This window comes from Sorex araneus, chromosome X (genome assembly GCF_027595985.1).
Source record: "Sorex araneus isolate mSorAra2 chromosome X, mSorAra2.pri, whole genome shotgun sequence".
NCBI classification, from domain to species: Eukaryota; Metazoa; Chordata; class Mammalia; order Eulipotyphla; family Soricidae; genus Sorex; species Sorex araneus.
Genome location: NC_073313.1, coordinates 118,171,693 through 118,189,793, shown reverse-complemented (window position 1 = coordinate 118,189,793; position 18,101 = coordinate 118,171,693). Strand labels below are relative to the sequence as shown.

The 18,101-nt window shown below is 39.5% G+C and overlaps 1 protein-coding gene across 1 annotated transcript in view; it reads right to left on the bottom strand.

The window, feature by feature from the left end:
* Positions 1–14,357: 14,357 nt before the first annotated feature.
* Positions 14,358–18,101, bottom strand: part of IL13RA1 (interleukin 13 receptor subunit alpha 1) — a 109,902-nt gene continuing 106,158 nt past the window's right edge. Inside the window, exon 11 of the mRNA XM_012934045.2 lies at positions 14,358–17,259. Coding sequence (XP_012789499.1) covers positions 17,167–17,259 — 93 coding nt within the window. The 3' untranslated portion in view covers positions 14,358–17,166. The remainder of the gene's footprint in view (positions 17,260–18,101) is intronic.

The window sequence follows — 18,101 nt, the reverse complement described above, 5'->3', positions numbered from 1 at the left end:
ACATTGAAGCTAAAAGAATCTTGAAGGATTAAACAGCACTGAGCAAACATAAACAAATGGGACTACATCAAACTAAGAAGCTTCTGCACTTCAAAAGAAACAGTGACCAAAATACAGGAAGAGCCCACAGAATGGGAAAGAATATTTACCCAATATCCATCTGATAAGGGATTAAAATCCAGGATATACAAGACATTAGTAGAATTGTACAAAAGAAAACCTCCAACCCCATCAAAAAGGGGAGAAGAAATGAACAGAAATTTCCTCAAAAAAGAAATACAAAATGGCCAAAAGGCACACGAAAAAATGCTTCACATCGCGAGTCATCTGGGAGATGCAAATAAAAACAATGAGATATAATCTCACACCACAGAGACTGGCACACATTCAAAAGAACAAAAGCCACCAGTGCTGGCGTGGATGTGGGAAAAAAGGGATGCTCTTTCACTGTTGGTGGGAATGCTGACCGGTCCAGCCTTTCTGGAAAACAATATGGACAGTCCTTCAAAAACTAGAAATTGAACTTCCATATGACCCCGCAATACCACTTCTGGGAATATATCCTGAGGATGCAAAAAAGCACAGTAGAAATGACATCTGTACCTATATATTCATCGAAGCACTGTTCACATAGCCAAAATATGGAAACAACCCCAGTGCCCTAAAACAGATGACTGGTTAAAGAAACTTTGGTACATCTACACAATGTAATACTATGCAGCTGTTAGGAGAGATGAAGTCATGAAATTTGCTTATAAATGGATAAACATGGAGGGTATCATGCTAACTGAAATGAGTCAGAAAGAGAGGGACAACATAGAAGGACTGAACTCATTTGTGGAGTATAGAATAACATCACATGAGGCTAACACCCAAGGACAGTAGAGACAAGGGCCAGGAGGATTGCCCCATAGCTGGAAAACTGCTTCACGAGCGGAGGGGAGAAGACAGATGGAAAAGAGAAGGGATCACTAAGAAAATGATAGCTGGAGGAACCAGTAGGGATGGGAGATGCATGCCGGAAGTAGATAATGGACCAAACATGATGACCTCTCAGTGTCTGTGTTGCAAGCCATAATGACCCAAAGTAAAGAGAGAGTATGGGAAATATTGTCTGCCTTAGAGGCAGGGGGAGGGTGGGAAAGCGGGGGTATACCTGGCATATTGTGGTGGGGAATGTGCACTGGTGGAGGGATGGGTGTTTGATCATTGTGAGATTGTAACCCAAGCATGAAAGCCTGTAACTATCTCACGATGATTCAATAAATTTTTTTTTGCTTTTTTGGGGTCACACCCAGCTATGCTCAGGGGTCACTCCAGGATTTGCACTCAGGAATTACTCCTGGCGTGCTTGGGGGACCATATGGGATGCCGGGGATCGAACCCGGGTCGACCGCGTGCAAGGCAAACGCCCTACCCGCTGTGCTATCTCTCCGGCCCCGATTCAATACAATTTTAAAAAATATATAAAAAGGAGTTTCTTTTTAATTGAATCACTAATCAAAAAAGCTGTTCATGATTGGGTTTTAGTCATCCAATTTTCCATCACTTATTTCTCCACTAGTGTACATTTCCCACCAACAGTGTCTCCAGTATCCCTGCCCCTAGCCCCTCCCCCAAGCCTGCCTCTATATAAGGCACTTTTCTTTTTTCTCTCTCTCCCTGCAGAAATGCTCTTGATGTGTAGAAATATGAGGATATATGACTTTTTTGCATTGAAATTTTAAAAATTGTTAGTCACCATGACTTAATATTGTCAGTGAAACGATTTCATGAATACAATGTTGGAACAGCACACTCCCCACCAGTGCATGTTTCCCTCCACCACTGTCTCAAGGTCTCCCCACAATATCCCTTCATCAGATGCAGATCAAAACAACTGTAAGATACCACCTCACACCACAGAGAATGGCACATATCTAAAAGAAGAAAAGCAACTGCTGTTGGAGAGGATGTGGGGAGAAAGGGACCCTTCTACACTGCTGGTGGGAATGCCGACTGGTTCAGCCCTTTTGGAAAACAATATGGACGCTTCTCAAAAAATTAGAAATTGAGCTTCCATATGATCTAGCAATACCACTTCTGGGAATATATTCCGGAGAAACAAAACGTTATAGTCAAAATGACATCTGCACTTATATGTTCATCCAGGCACTGTTTACAATTAGCCAGCATCTGGAAAAAACCCGAGTGCCCGAGAACAGATGACTGGTTAAAGAAACTTTGGTACATCTATACAATGGAATACTATGCAGCTGTAAGAAAAGATGAAGTCATGAACTTTGCATATAAGTGGATCAACATGGAAAGTATCATGCTAAGTGAAATGAGTCAGAAAGAGAGGGACAGACCATAGAAAGATTGCACTCATCTGTAGAATATAAAATAACAGAGTAGGAGACTACCACCCAAGAATAGCAGTATATAATACCAGGAGTTTGGGTCCATAGCTTGGAAGCTGGCCTCACATGCTGGGGAAAGGCAGCCCCGATAGAGTAGGGAACACCAAGTAAAATGTGGTTGGGGTCCCCGCACGAGAAGAGATAAGTGTTCTGAAAGTAGACTAGAGACTGAACACGATGGACGCTCAATACCCCTATAACAAACCACAACACCCAAAAGGAGAGAGAACAAAATGGAATGCCCTGCCACAGATGCAGGGTGGGGTGGGGTGGGGGACTGGAGTGGAGGGTGGGGGGGATACTGGGTTCATTGGTGGTGGAAAATGGGCACTGATGGAGGGATGTGTTTGCGAATATTGTATGAGGGAAAGACAAGGACGAAGATGGGTAAATTTGTAACTGTACCCTAATGGTGACTCTATTATTAAAAAATTTAAAAATTTAAAAAAATATACAATATCCATTCATCTCCACACCATGGAAATCTCAGTTCTACAGACAAGTTTTCAGGTTCTGTTGCTTTTGACAATTTGTTATTCCCTTACTATGTTCCTTTATATCTCACATGAGAGAAATCTTTCCATATTCTTCCTTCTTCTGACTTCACTCAACCTGATATACTTTCCAGCTCCATTCGCATTGCAACAAATTGCATTATTTAGTCTTTTCTTATAGCCAAGTAATATCATTGTGAATATGTATTGTATATCTTTATCTAGGCATCCATTCTTAGATACATGGACTATTTCCAGATTTTCACTATTGTGAATAGTACTAAATAAACATAGGATGCAAATGTCTTTTCTGAGTAGACATTTTGGGCCCCAGCTAGAAGTAGATTCCAAAAAGTGTAACTGTTTGGTCATATGGAAGATCAAGTCTTAGTTTTTTTTAGAAGTATTCAAACTATTTTCCAAAAGTGTTGAACCAGCTGACATTCGCACCAGTAGTGTGTGAGGGTTCCTTTCTCCCCACATTCATGTCAACACTCATTGCTTTTTTTATATATATGCAAGTATCGCTCGTGGAAAATGGAATCTCATTCTTTTGACTTGAATTTCAGTGATAATCAGTGATACAGAGCTTTTTTTCATATACCTACTAGCCACCTCTATATCTTCTTTGATAAAGTTTCTGTTCATACTTCAAAATTTTTAACATTCTGCCTGGTAGATGATCCATGGCTCATTTACATGAGAAACTTTCTCCAGTTCTGATCTAGAGCAGTAGTACAGTGGATAAGGCATTTGCCTTGCACTCAGCTGACCAGGGTTTGATTCCCAGCATTCCACATGGTCCCCCAAGTACCGCAAGGAGTAACTCCTGAGTGCAGAGTCAGGAGTGACCTTTGAGCACCATTGGATGTGATTCCAAAAAAAGCAAAGCAAAACTCACTACAGTTTTTAACCCAGGATGGCAACTAAAGGACACAATATTTCAATCCATATCCCCACGTTTCCAGCATCAATATATCACTGATAGATTAGAATATTCTTCTTATTAATCCTGCATTCAATCTAAAAGTTTTGAAATAATACTCTAGACAGAACTGATCCACAAGATGAAGTCTTCCAACTCTTTCTTGAATTATAGGACAAAAGCCTGCCCTATTCTTCTTTGAATCCAATCCTCTACAGCCGCTTTCACAGAAACAATAGTCATTTAAAGGTTCTTGAAAAAAATGCATGAAAAAGTTAAGGGAAAAAAGTAAACTCTGGTACCAGAATTGCTCCTTCCACACTCCACACTTCAATTTAATCACCCTTTTCACTTGTAATGCATCCTACTGAGGCTAGTCACGTGATTCATATTCTCAGTCGTATCTAAGGCAGCAACTTACTGAGAACTGCATAACTAAGTGTACGCTCAGCAGGGTCAAAGATCACAACAACAAGCACTCAATAACAAATTTCTTTTCTCAATCCAACATTCAAACTCATAAACTTGTCCTCCCGCAGCCTTCAATTTTTTATCTCATTTAAAAATACCAACGAGGGGCTGGAGAGATGGCACAGCGGGTAGGGTGTTTGCCTTGCACGCCGCCGACCCGGGTTCAAATCCCAGCATCCCATATGGTCCCCTGAGCACAGTCAGGGGTAATTCCTGAGTGCAGAGCCAGGAATAACCCCTGTGCATTGCCAGGTGTGACCCCCCCCAAAAAAAAGCAAAAAAAAAAATACCAACGGGATACTGCAATTTTAGTCCTAATTAATCCATGCTCATGTGTTCTTTCACTATCATAGTCTCAGTGTGTTTATATATGCACCCTTATCCTTGTGGGGGAGATTATGCAACACAAAAGCATTCCCTAGACATTAAAGTTGATATTGATTGTGTGTTTGTAGGTCTGTTGTTCTTTTTAAGAAAAGAGTAAAAACAACCAACACACAGAATTTACAAATTTTGAGACCAAACTTGAGTTTCTATTATTTCGCAGATGTCTTACAATGCTTATAAACCATTTCCAGAGTTCAGTGCAATTCTTAACAAATATTTAGTAACTGAAATATGGAAAGGGATAAAAAGGTGTGTGGTAAGAACCAACCCATCTTCATTACTGAAAGGAAACTGGATATGGTTTGGAGAGCAAAACAATAATTTGTTCCCAAATTACATCGTACATTATATATCAAAAAATATCAAAATTCACACGAGTCTTTTAAGACCCTGATTCAAATTACAAAGAGGAAGTAACATTTATGACACAAGGATAAATGGGAACACTCTCTGTATATTTAATATTATGAAGCAATTATTATGGTGTAGATGTTCTGGTTTTCCTATTTCCTTTTGTTGCTATTGTTGTAACAACTGGGAGGACAAACATACTTTGTTGTGGTGCTCACTAAAAGGTGCATACTTTTAGTTTTAATGCTTGTGTACATGCTCGCTGAAGTTACATTCCTTCGGTTGTGGTACTTATGCACGTTTTTGTTGGAGTGTTCTGCAGGGCTCGGTGCTTTCACATCTTTAATTGTGCACTTGCCCAGGTCACTTTAGTTCTGCTGCTCATGCAAAAACTTGGGTGTGCACCGGAGATGTTACACTTCCTTGCAGTATAAGGGATCAAACTCACAGCCTCATATTTGCAAGTCAGGTGTTTTTAGCTACTGAGCCACACTTTGGACTCCTTTTATGATTTCTGTAATATAAAGGGGTCTTTAAATTTTGGAGATTTATTAAACATCCCTAGATAAATGGATGTTTATTTATATGCCTAACACTCAACTATCAATAATTTTGTAAGCCTATGTGTGTAAGGAACTAGAAGATATGATGTTGAGTGAAGAGGCGAGAAGAAGGAAAAACACAGAATTAACCTCACTTATCTGTGGAATACAGAATAATTGGAAGAGTCACGGGATTTCATGCCGTGAGTCTGTAACTTCAGTTCTGGTTTCTGTTGAAACCTTATCTGCAGGCAGGGAAGCTCTGGACTATTAAGACATAAATTTACACAAATATAAATCTTTGTAAATCTCCTATGCAGATTTCAGCAAGTCTGGGATTTGCCTCAAAAGAATTCATTGTGTCGGGATCGGATGGTGGATGAAAGTAAAGATGAAAACAAATTGACATGTAGATAAATGTTGAAGCTTCATGATAATTTATGTAATGCTATCCTTTTGTTTATCAGCTTTCCCATTAAAATTTTAATATGGTAGTAGTAACTTGAGGAAAAATGATCCAAAAAAGTAATGGGCTTGGGGCTGGAGCGACAGCACAGTGAGTAGGGCGTTTGCCTTGCACACAGCAGATCCTGGGTCAATTCCCAGCATCCCATATGGTCCCCTGAGCACCACCAGGGGTAATTCCTGAGTGTAGAGCCAGGAGTAATCCTTGTGCATCACAAGATGTGACCCAAAAAGCAAAAAAACAATGAGGAATGGGCTTGGAAGGGACAAGGTGTGTATCTTTGTTGGTGGAAGCTGGTGTAATGCAGTTTGAATATCATGACTGAAAATTAAATGCACTTTTGGGGAGATCTCTGTTCTCCCTGAGACTTTTAAAAAAATCATGGAAATAAGACCTTTAGAATTTGGGCCAGAGATATTACACCTGATAAGGCACTTTCCTTACATGCGAAAGACCCAACAAGCGTCCCTTATGGTCCCCCAAGCACCTCCAGGAGTTATTCCTGAGTCATAGAAGAAATCCTTGAGTATCTACATGTATGGCCCCTAAACCGAAAATAGATGTAATTTACCCTTAGTCCAGTTCTCAAGTCAGACAATAGCTCACAGAATCATTTTCTGGTTCTTGTCCCCATTTTCAAATATCTAAGTTTGGGTAAGCTGCTGTTTTTCTAAATCTACTTCTACTTTCCTCCATAAAGTGGCCAAAAGTTATCACTTTACTTACTCTGAGTTAACCGAAAGGGGTCCTTGTAGATCAACAGTTTCTTACACAATTGAGAAAACTGAAGCTCAGAGCAAAGACCACTCTCCATCACACAATGATCAGTAGTCTGTACACATAGTAGGAATTTAAAAAGGATGTGTTTGAATCCAGGACTGGCACATAGTAATATGACCTTACCAAACAATTATACATAACATATTATGTCACTGGTGCCCATGCCATATAATTTTATCTATTTATGTTTTGGGGTCACATCTGGGAGTGCTAAGGGATAACTCCTGGCTCTGCACACAGGAATCACTCCTCGTAGAATCAGCGGACTATTTGGGATGCCAGAACTAGAAACTGGGTTGGCTGTGTGCAAGTCAAGTGCCTTATCCCTTGTACTATCTCTCCAGGCCCCTGCCATTGTAACTTCAACATCACTCTTAGGTGAGAAGAAAAATAAGGCAAAGCAAAATTATTACATAGTTATTAGTGTTTCTTTGTAATTTTAGTTCTGTTCTCCAATGGGATCCTACCAGCAGGCAGGGAAGTTCTTGGCTGTGGAATGAAATTAGTCCTGGCCTCTCGGTTAATGGATGTACTTGTATTTTTGCTTCCTGGGTAATCCAAGATACTGGCAGCCTTACTTAGGATTGCACAGTATAATGGAAATCAATCCTCATGTCAAAGGCGTGCATTGATCTCCATCTGGAAAAACTGGACAGATGAGCAGCACACTACCTGTTTCTCAAGAAGCAGCTACAAGGATGGTTTTCTCAGTTTTCATCTACTCCGGCAATAAAGGAACAGAACAGACTTGTTTTTTTTTCCCCCAGGCAACTTAAAAAGTGAGATAAAGAGGACTTGAGGGACATTTCCCAGGCAATTTAAAAAGTGAGAGAAAGGGGGCTGGAGCAATAGCACAGCGGGTAGGGCATTTGCCTTGCACGCGGCAGACCCGGGTTCGATTCCCAGGATCCCATATGGCCCCCTGAGCACCGCCAGGGGTGATTCCTGAGTGCAGAGCCAGGAGTAACCCCTGTATATAGCCAGGTGTGACCAAAAAAGCAAAAATGAATAAATAAATAATTTTTTTTTAAAAAGTGAGAGAAAGAGGACTTAAGGACATTACCGCACTCAACTAAACCAGGTTCTATACCCAGTACTATATAAAATCCCTCGAACCCCAGTAGGACTGAGAGCTAAGAGTGAACCCTGAGAACCACTGGGTGTGGCCCCAAGACAAAAAAAGTAAAATAAAGAAGGAAAAGAAATAGTAAAGAATGAGAGAGAGTGAGTTTTGTTGACATATTGTATGCAATCAAAGTGAAAGTAAAGTGAAATTTATTAGTTACACAGGCGGGGGGGGCTTAGGGTGGGGGGGCTAGGGGCGTGGGGGGGGTTTGGGTGTGAGGGGGCAGGGTGGAGCTATACTGGGATTCTTGGTGGAATATGAGCACTGGTGAAGGGATGGGCATTTGAGCATTGTATAACTGAGATTTAAACCTGAAAACTTTGTAACTTTGTAACTTTCCACAATAAAAAAAAATAAAAAAAAAAGAATGAGAGAGAGCAAGAGAGTAAGAGAAAGGGAGAGAAAGAAAGAAGACTAAAGAACAATAATAAAAGAATGAACAAAGAAAGACAAAGAGAAATAATGAGAAAGATAAAGTTAGAAAAGAAGGACTGATAACCTTTCAGTATCTATATTGCATACCATAATGCCCAAAAGGAGAGTGAGAGAGAGAGAGAGAGAGAGAGAGAGAGAGAGAGAGAAGAAAAGTGCCTGCTGCCATGAACGCAGAGATAGTGTGGTTGGAGAGAAACTGGGGACATTGGTAGTAGGAAATACACACTGGTGAGGGACAAGTGTTGGAAAATTGTATGACTGTATCCCAATCACAAACAACTTTGTAACTGTGATTCAACTGTAGAACTGTAGCACTGTGTCCTGTTGTTCATCCATTTGCTCAAGTGGGCACTAGTAACGTCTCCATTGTGAGACTTGTTGTTACTGTTTTTGGCATATTGAATATGCCACGGGTAGCTTGCCAGGCTCTGCCTTGCGGGCGGGATACTCTCGGTAGCTTGCAGGGCTCTCCGAGAGGGATGGAGGAATCAAACCCAGGTTGGCTGCATGCAAGGCAAATGCCCTATCTGCTGTGCTATCGCTCCAGCCCACTGACTCAATAAAAAATAAATTTAAATTTAAAAAGAAATATAACAGAAAGCAACGAAAGAACAAAAGAAAGAGAAAGAGAAAGAAAGGAAGGGGAGAAAGAAAGGGAGAAATAAAGAAAAGGAGAAGGAAAAAATCAACAGAGAAAATGAGAACTACTTTCAATTCTAAAGATTTTAAAAAATGCATGAGTAAGCTTCTAATATCAATATTGCTAACTAGTTTTATTCCATAAACTGGTTTTCTGGGGAAAAAAACAGTGCAATTAGAAAATGTCATGACATTATGCATTTTGTGCTAAGAAGACAAACAATATATTATTGTAAAAGCAAGCTGTATTTCTGTCACCAAAATTGTTATTTTCACATAAGTGAGAAGAAATTGGTGGCAGAATAACAGTTTGTGCAATTCCAGCTACCATTTACTGAAATTCATTCTACATGGCCTATTTCATCAACACCTCACAAAACCCTCTGAGAACTGAGACTTGCATCAATGAAAAAGGAATGAAAAAATACAAAGAGAACATGAAGAAAAGACATGAAAATTACAGAACAGCTCAGGAATCCCATATCCAGCTAAGAGAAATCTGAGATATTGATAAAATAGAGAGGAAAAGATATCTGAGAAATAACATAATTTGTCAAAAGTGAAGAGATTTTAGATTGAAAGAACTTGGAAAATCCAGTCCACAATATAAAAGAAAATAAACTAGAAGGAACATCATTGTTAAGTTTGGTTTTTTGTGTGGAGGGGAGGGCTGGGGCACACCCGATGATGTGCAGGTCTTAGTCCTGGCTCTGCACTCAGGATTTACTCTGAGTGGGCTCAGGAAACCATATGGGTTGCTGAGAATAGAACCAAGGTAGGCCATGTGCATGGCAAATTCCAGCCCTTTGTACTCCAGCCCCCACTGTTAACTTTTAACACACTAGAAACCCAAAGAAAAAAACTTTAATATTTGCAGAGAAAAGCAAGTTAGGCACAGAAAATTGAATAGTAATAGGGAATCAACCTTTTCCAAAATAACTAGTAGAAGCAAGAAAGATTTAAAATGATGCTATCAAAATTCCAATAGGAAATTATTTCTAGTCAGGGACTTTTCCCTAGTGAAAATTTTGTATGATGATAAATTTAGACACATAAGAATTTGATCAAAATTAACTCAGATTGCAGGGGTGGGCAGGAGGAGAACTCAAGTTGTAGAGCACATGCCTAACATGTGTGAGGCCTTGAATTCAATCTTCAGCATCATATGTCCTGTCTAGCCCTGAGGGTATGGCCCAAGCAGCTCTTGGAATCACCTCCCATACCAGCATTGATGGGGTGGATAGGGTTGTGAAAATAGACTAGAAGGCTGTAAAGATTACCTTTTATATAATCTACGAAAATTAGTGAAGTGTGTGATCCATAAAATCTAGGGCATAAAGCAATAAAGAAGGTAAACTGAAATCTTAACAAGCAGAATCTACTACAGAAGAGAATCAAAGGCATTCCAGAATGTCTTCTTGGTGGCCAGGTGAACAATCATTCCAGAATGGATGCCAACATTACATGATTGTTTCCTTAAAAAAGAAATAAAACTCACAGATTACCTAATATGTTTGACCAAACAGAATGAAATTTCACAGTTCTGTGAGAAATTTGAGGGCTCAAGTCAAGACAGGTATATAGAGAACAAATCAAACTAAAGAAAAAGACACTGTGAGGAGAAAGACGAAACAAATTAAGTATAATTAACAGTACTTGACAAGAATCCACTGGGAACAACAATCATATGGTCTAATGTAAACGCTGAATTTTTTTAACCAAAATTTTGTACTATTTGTGGAAGAGTAGTATGAGCACATGTGTTGTGTGTGTGTGTGTGGAACTGCATAAATGGACAATAGTTTTAGATCTCCCACAGCATAAATTTGTGAAATAATGTCTAAGCCTAAAGAAAAACATTATCAAGATGTCTTAGGATATTATTCAAAAGTAGAGTTACATACCAAAAGAAAATTTAAAACATTAAAGTGGTCTTAAACAACAAAAACTTATTATACCACACTTTTTTAAATTTTTTAAATTTTTTATTAATGAATCACCGTGGGGGTACACATGCAGGTTTACATATTCTCATGCTTGTGTTTCAGTCATATACAGCTTGAGTATCTATCCCTCCACCAGTGCCTGTCCTCCGCTGATGACCCCATCATCCCTCCCACCCACTCCTACCCCATCCCCCTCCTCACCCCGCCTCTTTGGAAGGTCATTCCCCTCTGTTCCCTCTCTCCCTTTGGGTGTTGTGGTTAGCAATGGAGGTCTTGGGTGGCCAATGTGTTTGGTCTATAGTCTGCTCTGAGCACGCCTCTCCCATCCCGAGCGGGTCCTCCCACCACATTTTTGCTTGGTATTCCCTTCTTTATCTGAGCTGCCTTTTCCCCCAGCATGTGAGGCCGGCTTCCAAGCCATGGAGCAAATCTGGTACTTATTTCTGCTATTCTTGAGTGTTAGTCTTCCATTCTGTTTTATATTCCGCAGATGAGTGCAATTCTTCTATGTCTGTCTCTCTCTTCCTAACTCATTTCACTTATCATGATACTTTCCATGTTGATCCACTCCTATGCAAAGTTCATGACTTTGTCTTTTCTGACAGATGCATAGTATTCCATTGTGTAGACGTACCAAAGTTTCTTTAGCCAGTCATCTGTTCTTGGGCACTCGGGTTTTTTCCAGATTTTGGCTATCATAAACAGTGCTGCGATGAACATACATGTGCAGATGTCATTTCAACTATATCTTTTGCCTCTTCCCAGAAGTGGTATTGCTGGGTCAAATGGGAGCTCAATTTATAATTTTTGAGAAGCGTTCATACTGTTTTCCAAAAGGGCTGAACCAATCGGCATTCCCACCAGCAGTGTAGGAGGGTCCCTTTCTCCCCACATCTACGCCAACAGCGGTTGCTTCTGTTCTTTTGGATGTGTGCCAGTCTCCGTGGTGTGAGATGGTATCTCAGTTGTTTTGATCTGCATCTCCCTGATGATTAGTGATGATGAGCATTTTTTCATGTGCCTTTTAGCCATTCATAGTTTTTCTTTGAGAAAGTTTCTGTTCATTTCTTCACCCCATTTTCGGATGGGGCTGGATTTTTTCTTCTTGTAGAGTTCAACCAGTACCTTATATACCCTTGATATCATCCCCTTATCAGATGGGTATTGGTATTATACCACACTTTTGGAAAACATTTTCTGCTCGTGTCTCACAAGATTTCATGGTTAACTGGCCCAGACTTTTCGCTGGAAACTCTGGGGAAGAAACTCCCAGACTCACTCAAGCTGTTGGCAGTAAAATTACAGTATCTATTACCTTCTAGCGCTTTCTACAAGGCTTCTTCTCTCCTCACACCAGAAACACCTTTGAGTCTTTCTGTGCTTTGGCTAACATTTTTTGTCCCATGAATCAAATCCAGGGTTTAGCCACTGAGCCTCATCCCCTCTCCTTTCTGTGCTTTGGATTTGTCCTCATGTGCTTCTAGTCAGAGATATTTCTGTACTATTTAGGCTTAGAAATTATTCCATAAATAGAATAAAATAAAAGATGAAGAGCTACCTTTCATTTATGTTCCACCAAATATACATACCTATACATACACACTGTAAAAAAAACTTACTTTGCTGGCCTAGAGAGATAGTACTGTTGGTAAGGCATGTGCCGTGAATACAGTAAACCTGGATTCGATTCCCAGCACCACTTATGGTTCCCAGACCCCTGCTAGAGATGATAACTAAGCATTGATCCAGGAGTTAATCCTGAGAACAGGTAGGTATGGGCATTCTCCCCCACCCAAATATCTCCAAAAAATTAAAACTCACTTTGCAACAAAATTATTTAAGTTACAAATCTTTTAGTACTGAAGAGATGTCTTAACAGGCTGAGCTTATGCTTTGTAAGAAAGAAGCCAGAGTTCAATTCTTAGCACAAACAGTCCTATAAGCACCACTAGAAGCAATCCTTGAGCCCTATTGAGCATGGCCCCCTAAACAAAACAAAACCTAGTCTTCCAGTTGAGAAGCAATCTGGCAATAATTTGAAACAAGCCCTTTCTTCTTTTCCTCTTTAAAATGAATACATCACAGATTTGAAAGTCAGGCTGACCTCAGTCACAATTCTGTCTCAGTCACTTATCAGCTGTGTGATCTTGCAAAAGTGTCAATCATTTATGTCTCTATATTCATATGTAAAGTGAAAAATAATAATACAACTCTCTCAGAGGACTCACATGGGACTTAGTTACATAACACACATCAATTGGCATAAACATGCCTCAATAATGATGAATTTTCTCTTATAAAGATATAATAAAGGTGAAAAAAACAAGCAGGAAAATATTTTCCACTTGCCAGCGATAAACTGAAAATGTGACTATTAGGAAATAGCGTTAAATGCCAAAACCCCTTACTCCTGGGTCTGTGCCCAGAGGTCATTCCTTGAGTGACCTAGGGGATCATATGAAGTGACAGGGATTGGACCAGAGCTGGTTGCATGCAAGGGAAGTACCCTACCATTGTATGATATATCTCTCCAATACAAGGTTTCTTATTGAAAACAAAAATAAATATATACCAACCTGAATATGGATTTCCAGAATCTTCATGGATCACTACAGATAGTTACAAAGTAAGTAAGTAAGCTGACCATGATAAACACCACCTTTGGGTTTGGTTTGGGTTCTGTAAATGTTCATGATAATTCCCAAACATAATTCCCAAACATAATCTGGAGTGAAACAAAAATGAGAAACAGGGCCAGAGTGATAACACAGGGGTTAAGGTACTTACTGTGCATGTGGTCGACCCTGGTTCAATCCCAGCACCACATATAGTCTACCTTGAGTAGCACCTTTTAGCACAGAATCAGTGGTAACCCCTGAGCACATGCAGATGTGTCCCAACCCTCCTCCCCCAAATGATAAACAATCCTCATGACATTGAACCAATTTTGTTTCATTTATAGAAAATAAGAAACCATATAACCATCCCTAAAAAGGTTGGATTTTGTAAACTTAGTTTCTAATCTAATCTGTGAATATGATTAACTGTCTCACCACATGTATGCCATGACAGATTTCCTAATTATTACACTCTAAACTAAGCTTAATATCAGAAAGTTTCTTTCTGTTTATTATTACCACTAGAATTTAGCAAAAGTTTATATTACTTTAAGTGCTGCACACAAAAGTTGTACTGAAAATAAACTAATCTGTCTGCATGCCCTGATCAGAAAACAGGTTTATGAATCATAGCCAGGAATCTTATGATTAATAACAAGATAAACTGCTATCCTGGAATAGTTTTGCAACATTAATTTTTTAAATCCAACTTTTCCTGCCAACCATGCCTCATAATATTGTGCATTGAAAAAATGAACAAAGGAAAACATGTGGGTGACATACAAAAGACAATTCATGTTTATTTACTCAAGCTTTCCTATAAGTGGTTAAACAAAATGATCCCTAGTTTAAAACATTACCAAAAAAGAATATTAACATTGTTTCACATATCCCTTCTGTACCCCCCGTGAGTCTCTGAGTGATAAATAAGCATGAGCATCTTTACAGTGGGTTTACTGAGTTATCCAGAGGGAAAAAATCCATACCAAGTTAGACATAAAGTAGTAAATGAACCGACTAGTTTCCTATAGATGGAGGGGTATTTCACTGATGTATTAAAATTTTCACTATCTCCCAAGACTTGTGGATCTCCTCCCAACAATTATAAAACAGACAGAGGAACTCCCATGATTCAATGACCCATTTTCCCTCAACAATTTCATTACTAAGAGAGGAAGATGAAAGAGCTAGAGAGATAGTAGTGATATCATAGGGGCTAAGGCACTTTCCTTGCTCACTGCAGCCAAGCCTGATTCTATCCCTTTCACCACTTATGGTGCTGTGAGCACTGCCAGGTGTCACTTCTGAGCACAGCACTGAGATTCAGGCCAGGGAGGTCTTTTGATTACAGAGCACCATCAAGTGCTAAATATACATTGGATAACCATAAAATTGGTTAATATGAGGCATTTTGGTGTTTCATTTCCCAGCATTAGAAACACCTGGCTAGGAAACAATCTTATGCCTACATGGGAAACCAATCTTTCTAGAGAACAGTAGAATAAAGCAGATCCTCCACTATGCTTATTTTCCAGCCTCTGTCTGACTCAAAAATAAAGAGAAGCAACATTTATTGTCTTTGATTGCCCTACATCGAGGGTTCCCACCTAAGTTTCCTTAAGTTTTCTTAACGTAAGAAACTCCTCTAAGTTTCTCATCCCTAATTTCCTCAGGAAAGCCCAGGCCTGGTTATCCTCCACTGTGGTACAAAAAGGTTACCACTTTTTCCCTAAATGTGAGGTGAACAGATATCTCTGATCTCCCTTCTACTAAGAAAGAATTGCATGCATCATCATCATATTAATATTAATGGTTGAGTGTCTGGAGAACTTGCATAGAAAATCCTTACATTCCTATGGGTAATCTGAGTCTATTTATGAGGGGAAAAAAAGAAAACTAGGTGGGACTTATCATTTCCATCACAGTATCACTGTCATCACTGTATCACTGTTATCCCATTGCTCTTCAATTTGCTCGAGCGGGCACCAGTAACGTCTCCATTGTGAGACTTGTTACTGTTTTGGGCATGTCAAATATGCCACGGGTAGCTTTCCAGGCTCTGCCATGCAGGCAAGATACTCTCGGTAGCTTGCCTGGCTCTCCGAGAGGGGCGGAGGAATCGAACCTGGGTCAGCCGCGTGCAAGGCAAACGCCCTACCTGCTGTCCTATCACTCCAGCCCATCGATGATTTTTTTGACCCAAAGAAAATCATTTCCATACTTCCTTAAATTTAAAGGAAGTACCAGGGTAGAGGGTACATATATATATGGACATGAAGGGAGGGGTAAAAATGAAACCTCATATAGGTTAAAAAGAAGAAGTGAAACCAACTATGATGCTTTAAATGTCAGCTATCAATGAAAGACAGAAAACCTACTTTGTTCCCACTGATAGAGTAAGGAAACAAGAGAAATCCTAAGTTCAGGCTATAAAGAGAGAGGAAACAGCACAATTTTAAGCAAAGAAAACTTGTAACTGAAGCTAATAACTCCCATTTCGAAAAGGCAGGGAGAAATATGTAATGCTTAAATGTTCAAGTAAATGCAGATTCAACAGAAGAGACAAAATATTCAAGCACTAGATATGGGGTTTCAGTCTCCTTGCTCTTTATTGAGGTGCATGTGAGTCCCTGCTCTTTTAGGTGTTCTAAGCAGATTCCTATTCAAATTCTAAATGATGAAAGACTGCAGTAAATAGAGTGTGGGGAGAATGAGTGTAGGAATTGAGGAAGAAAAAGATGAACAAATGACTGGTGACATTTATATAAGAATTCAGGAGTTTTAATTAGATAACTACCTCATACCTGGGGGCTTACTTAGCACAATATGGATACTTAGCACATGATTTGAGTAGCTGTGGTGAAGGGAAAAAATCAGTTGAAGAGACCACATGATTCAAACTCAATCACCCAATAATTCATTCTGCCACCACTGTCCTTCAAAGTCTCCCATGACTTTGTAAGCTCTTGTTTGGTAATAAGTTGCCCCTCCTTTTCCGTAGTTAACACAAGGGGAGCTAGCACTGAGGCCTGGACCTTTCAAAGCAGTAGAATTGTTGCTGATGCGGATGATGATTCTGAACTATTACAAGTTTTTCTAGTAGTCACAACCACTACTCAGTAGGATCCCACGCAACAGATAAGATATATAGTCGCTCTTTTGTTGTCTAGAAATTCTCTATGACTCAAGTCTGGCATTAGCTTTTGCACCCAAAATTAGTTCCTCCACAAATACATTTTTGTTGGTATTGTTTGACACAAAGAATACAAAGCAAGCATAATGCACGCAGGAAGTTGTCACAACTCTTATGAGATTAATTTTAGTGCACCCTCATTTTTTTCTGTTACCTAGTTTGATGCCCTTGCAAAGAATGCCAGCTTTTCTGATTCAGCAAGAACGGCACCACTCTTTCCTCCAAAGGGACCTTCCCACTCAACATAAAGAAACCTGTGACTCTTAAGAGCTGCCTGTTTTTTAAAGGTCCAGTAGTTTCCATTCCCATTTCCCAAGTTCCCAGATAACGAATGAAGAATGGGAGAAGTCTTCACAAGGTCACATTTGAAGGTTCAAATAAATTATCCCCATCACTGAGCGGCTCTCTTCAGGTTTTCTATCAGCACTACTACGTCAGTTTCTTCTTTTGTTTGCTTCTCATAGATGTCATATCTCTTCCAGTGCTAGAAAGAAGGGAAAAACAAACATGATGATTTTTCTAAACAAAGTCCTGTCTTCGGGTAGTCATGGTCAGTGCTAATTTTTAGATTGCTTGCATGGAACAATAAGTACCTGTGTTCCTACTATTTATTTGTTTATTGTTTTTAGGTCGCATCTGGGGTTGCTAAGGGCTTACCCTTGCCTCTGCACTCAGGAATCACTCTTGCTGTTGCTCAGGATAACTTCTGGGGTGCTGGGGATTGAATCTGGGTCAGTCCGTGCAAGGAAAATGCCCTACCCACCGCTCTATTTCTCAAGTCCCTTTCCTGTTATTTTTTGACCAAAAGGCTCTTCATATAACTGAACATTTACTGAAACAAAACAATCAGGAATTAACACTGTAGGGGAGAGGAGAAGCACAAGATTGTTACACAGTGTTTAAATACCTGAGAGAAATAAGCTAAAACATTACTAAAATTGGAATCAACGTTTATTTAAGATGTCTATGACAGTGGCTTGTTTTCCTTCGGCTGGTTCTATATTTTCTTACCTCTTAGATTTGATCATTGTTGAGATATAACAAGTTCAAAACTAAACTAGTATCTAGGAGAACAGCAATATATGAAATATCTCCCAAAGTCTTAGTGCAGCTAAACCTTTTCAAAAGCCTATTAATAATAGTTTCATACAATGTTATTTGTGAAAATGGTGAATTATGCATATGGCAAGCTCCTTCTGAACTGAATTTGTGTGTTTCTGAAGATAAAACCCAATGCCCTGGTTCTTCCCTATTCCAGTTAAAAACAGAAAGAAAGGGTAAAACGAGCTCAGGCCCTTCATCTATAAATTACAACTGTTAGACTAA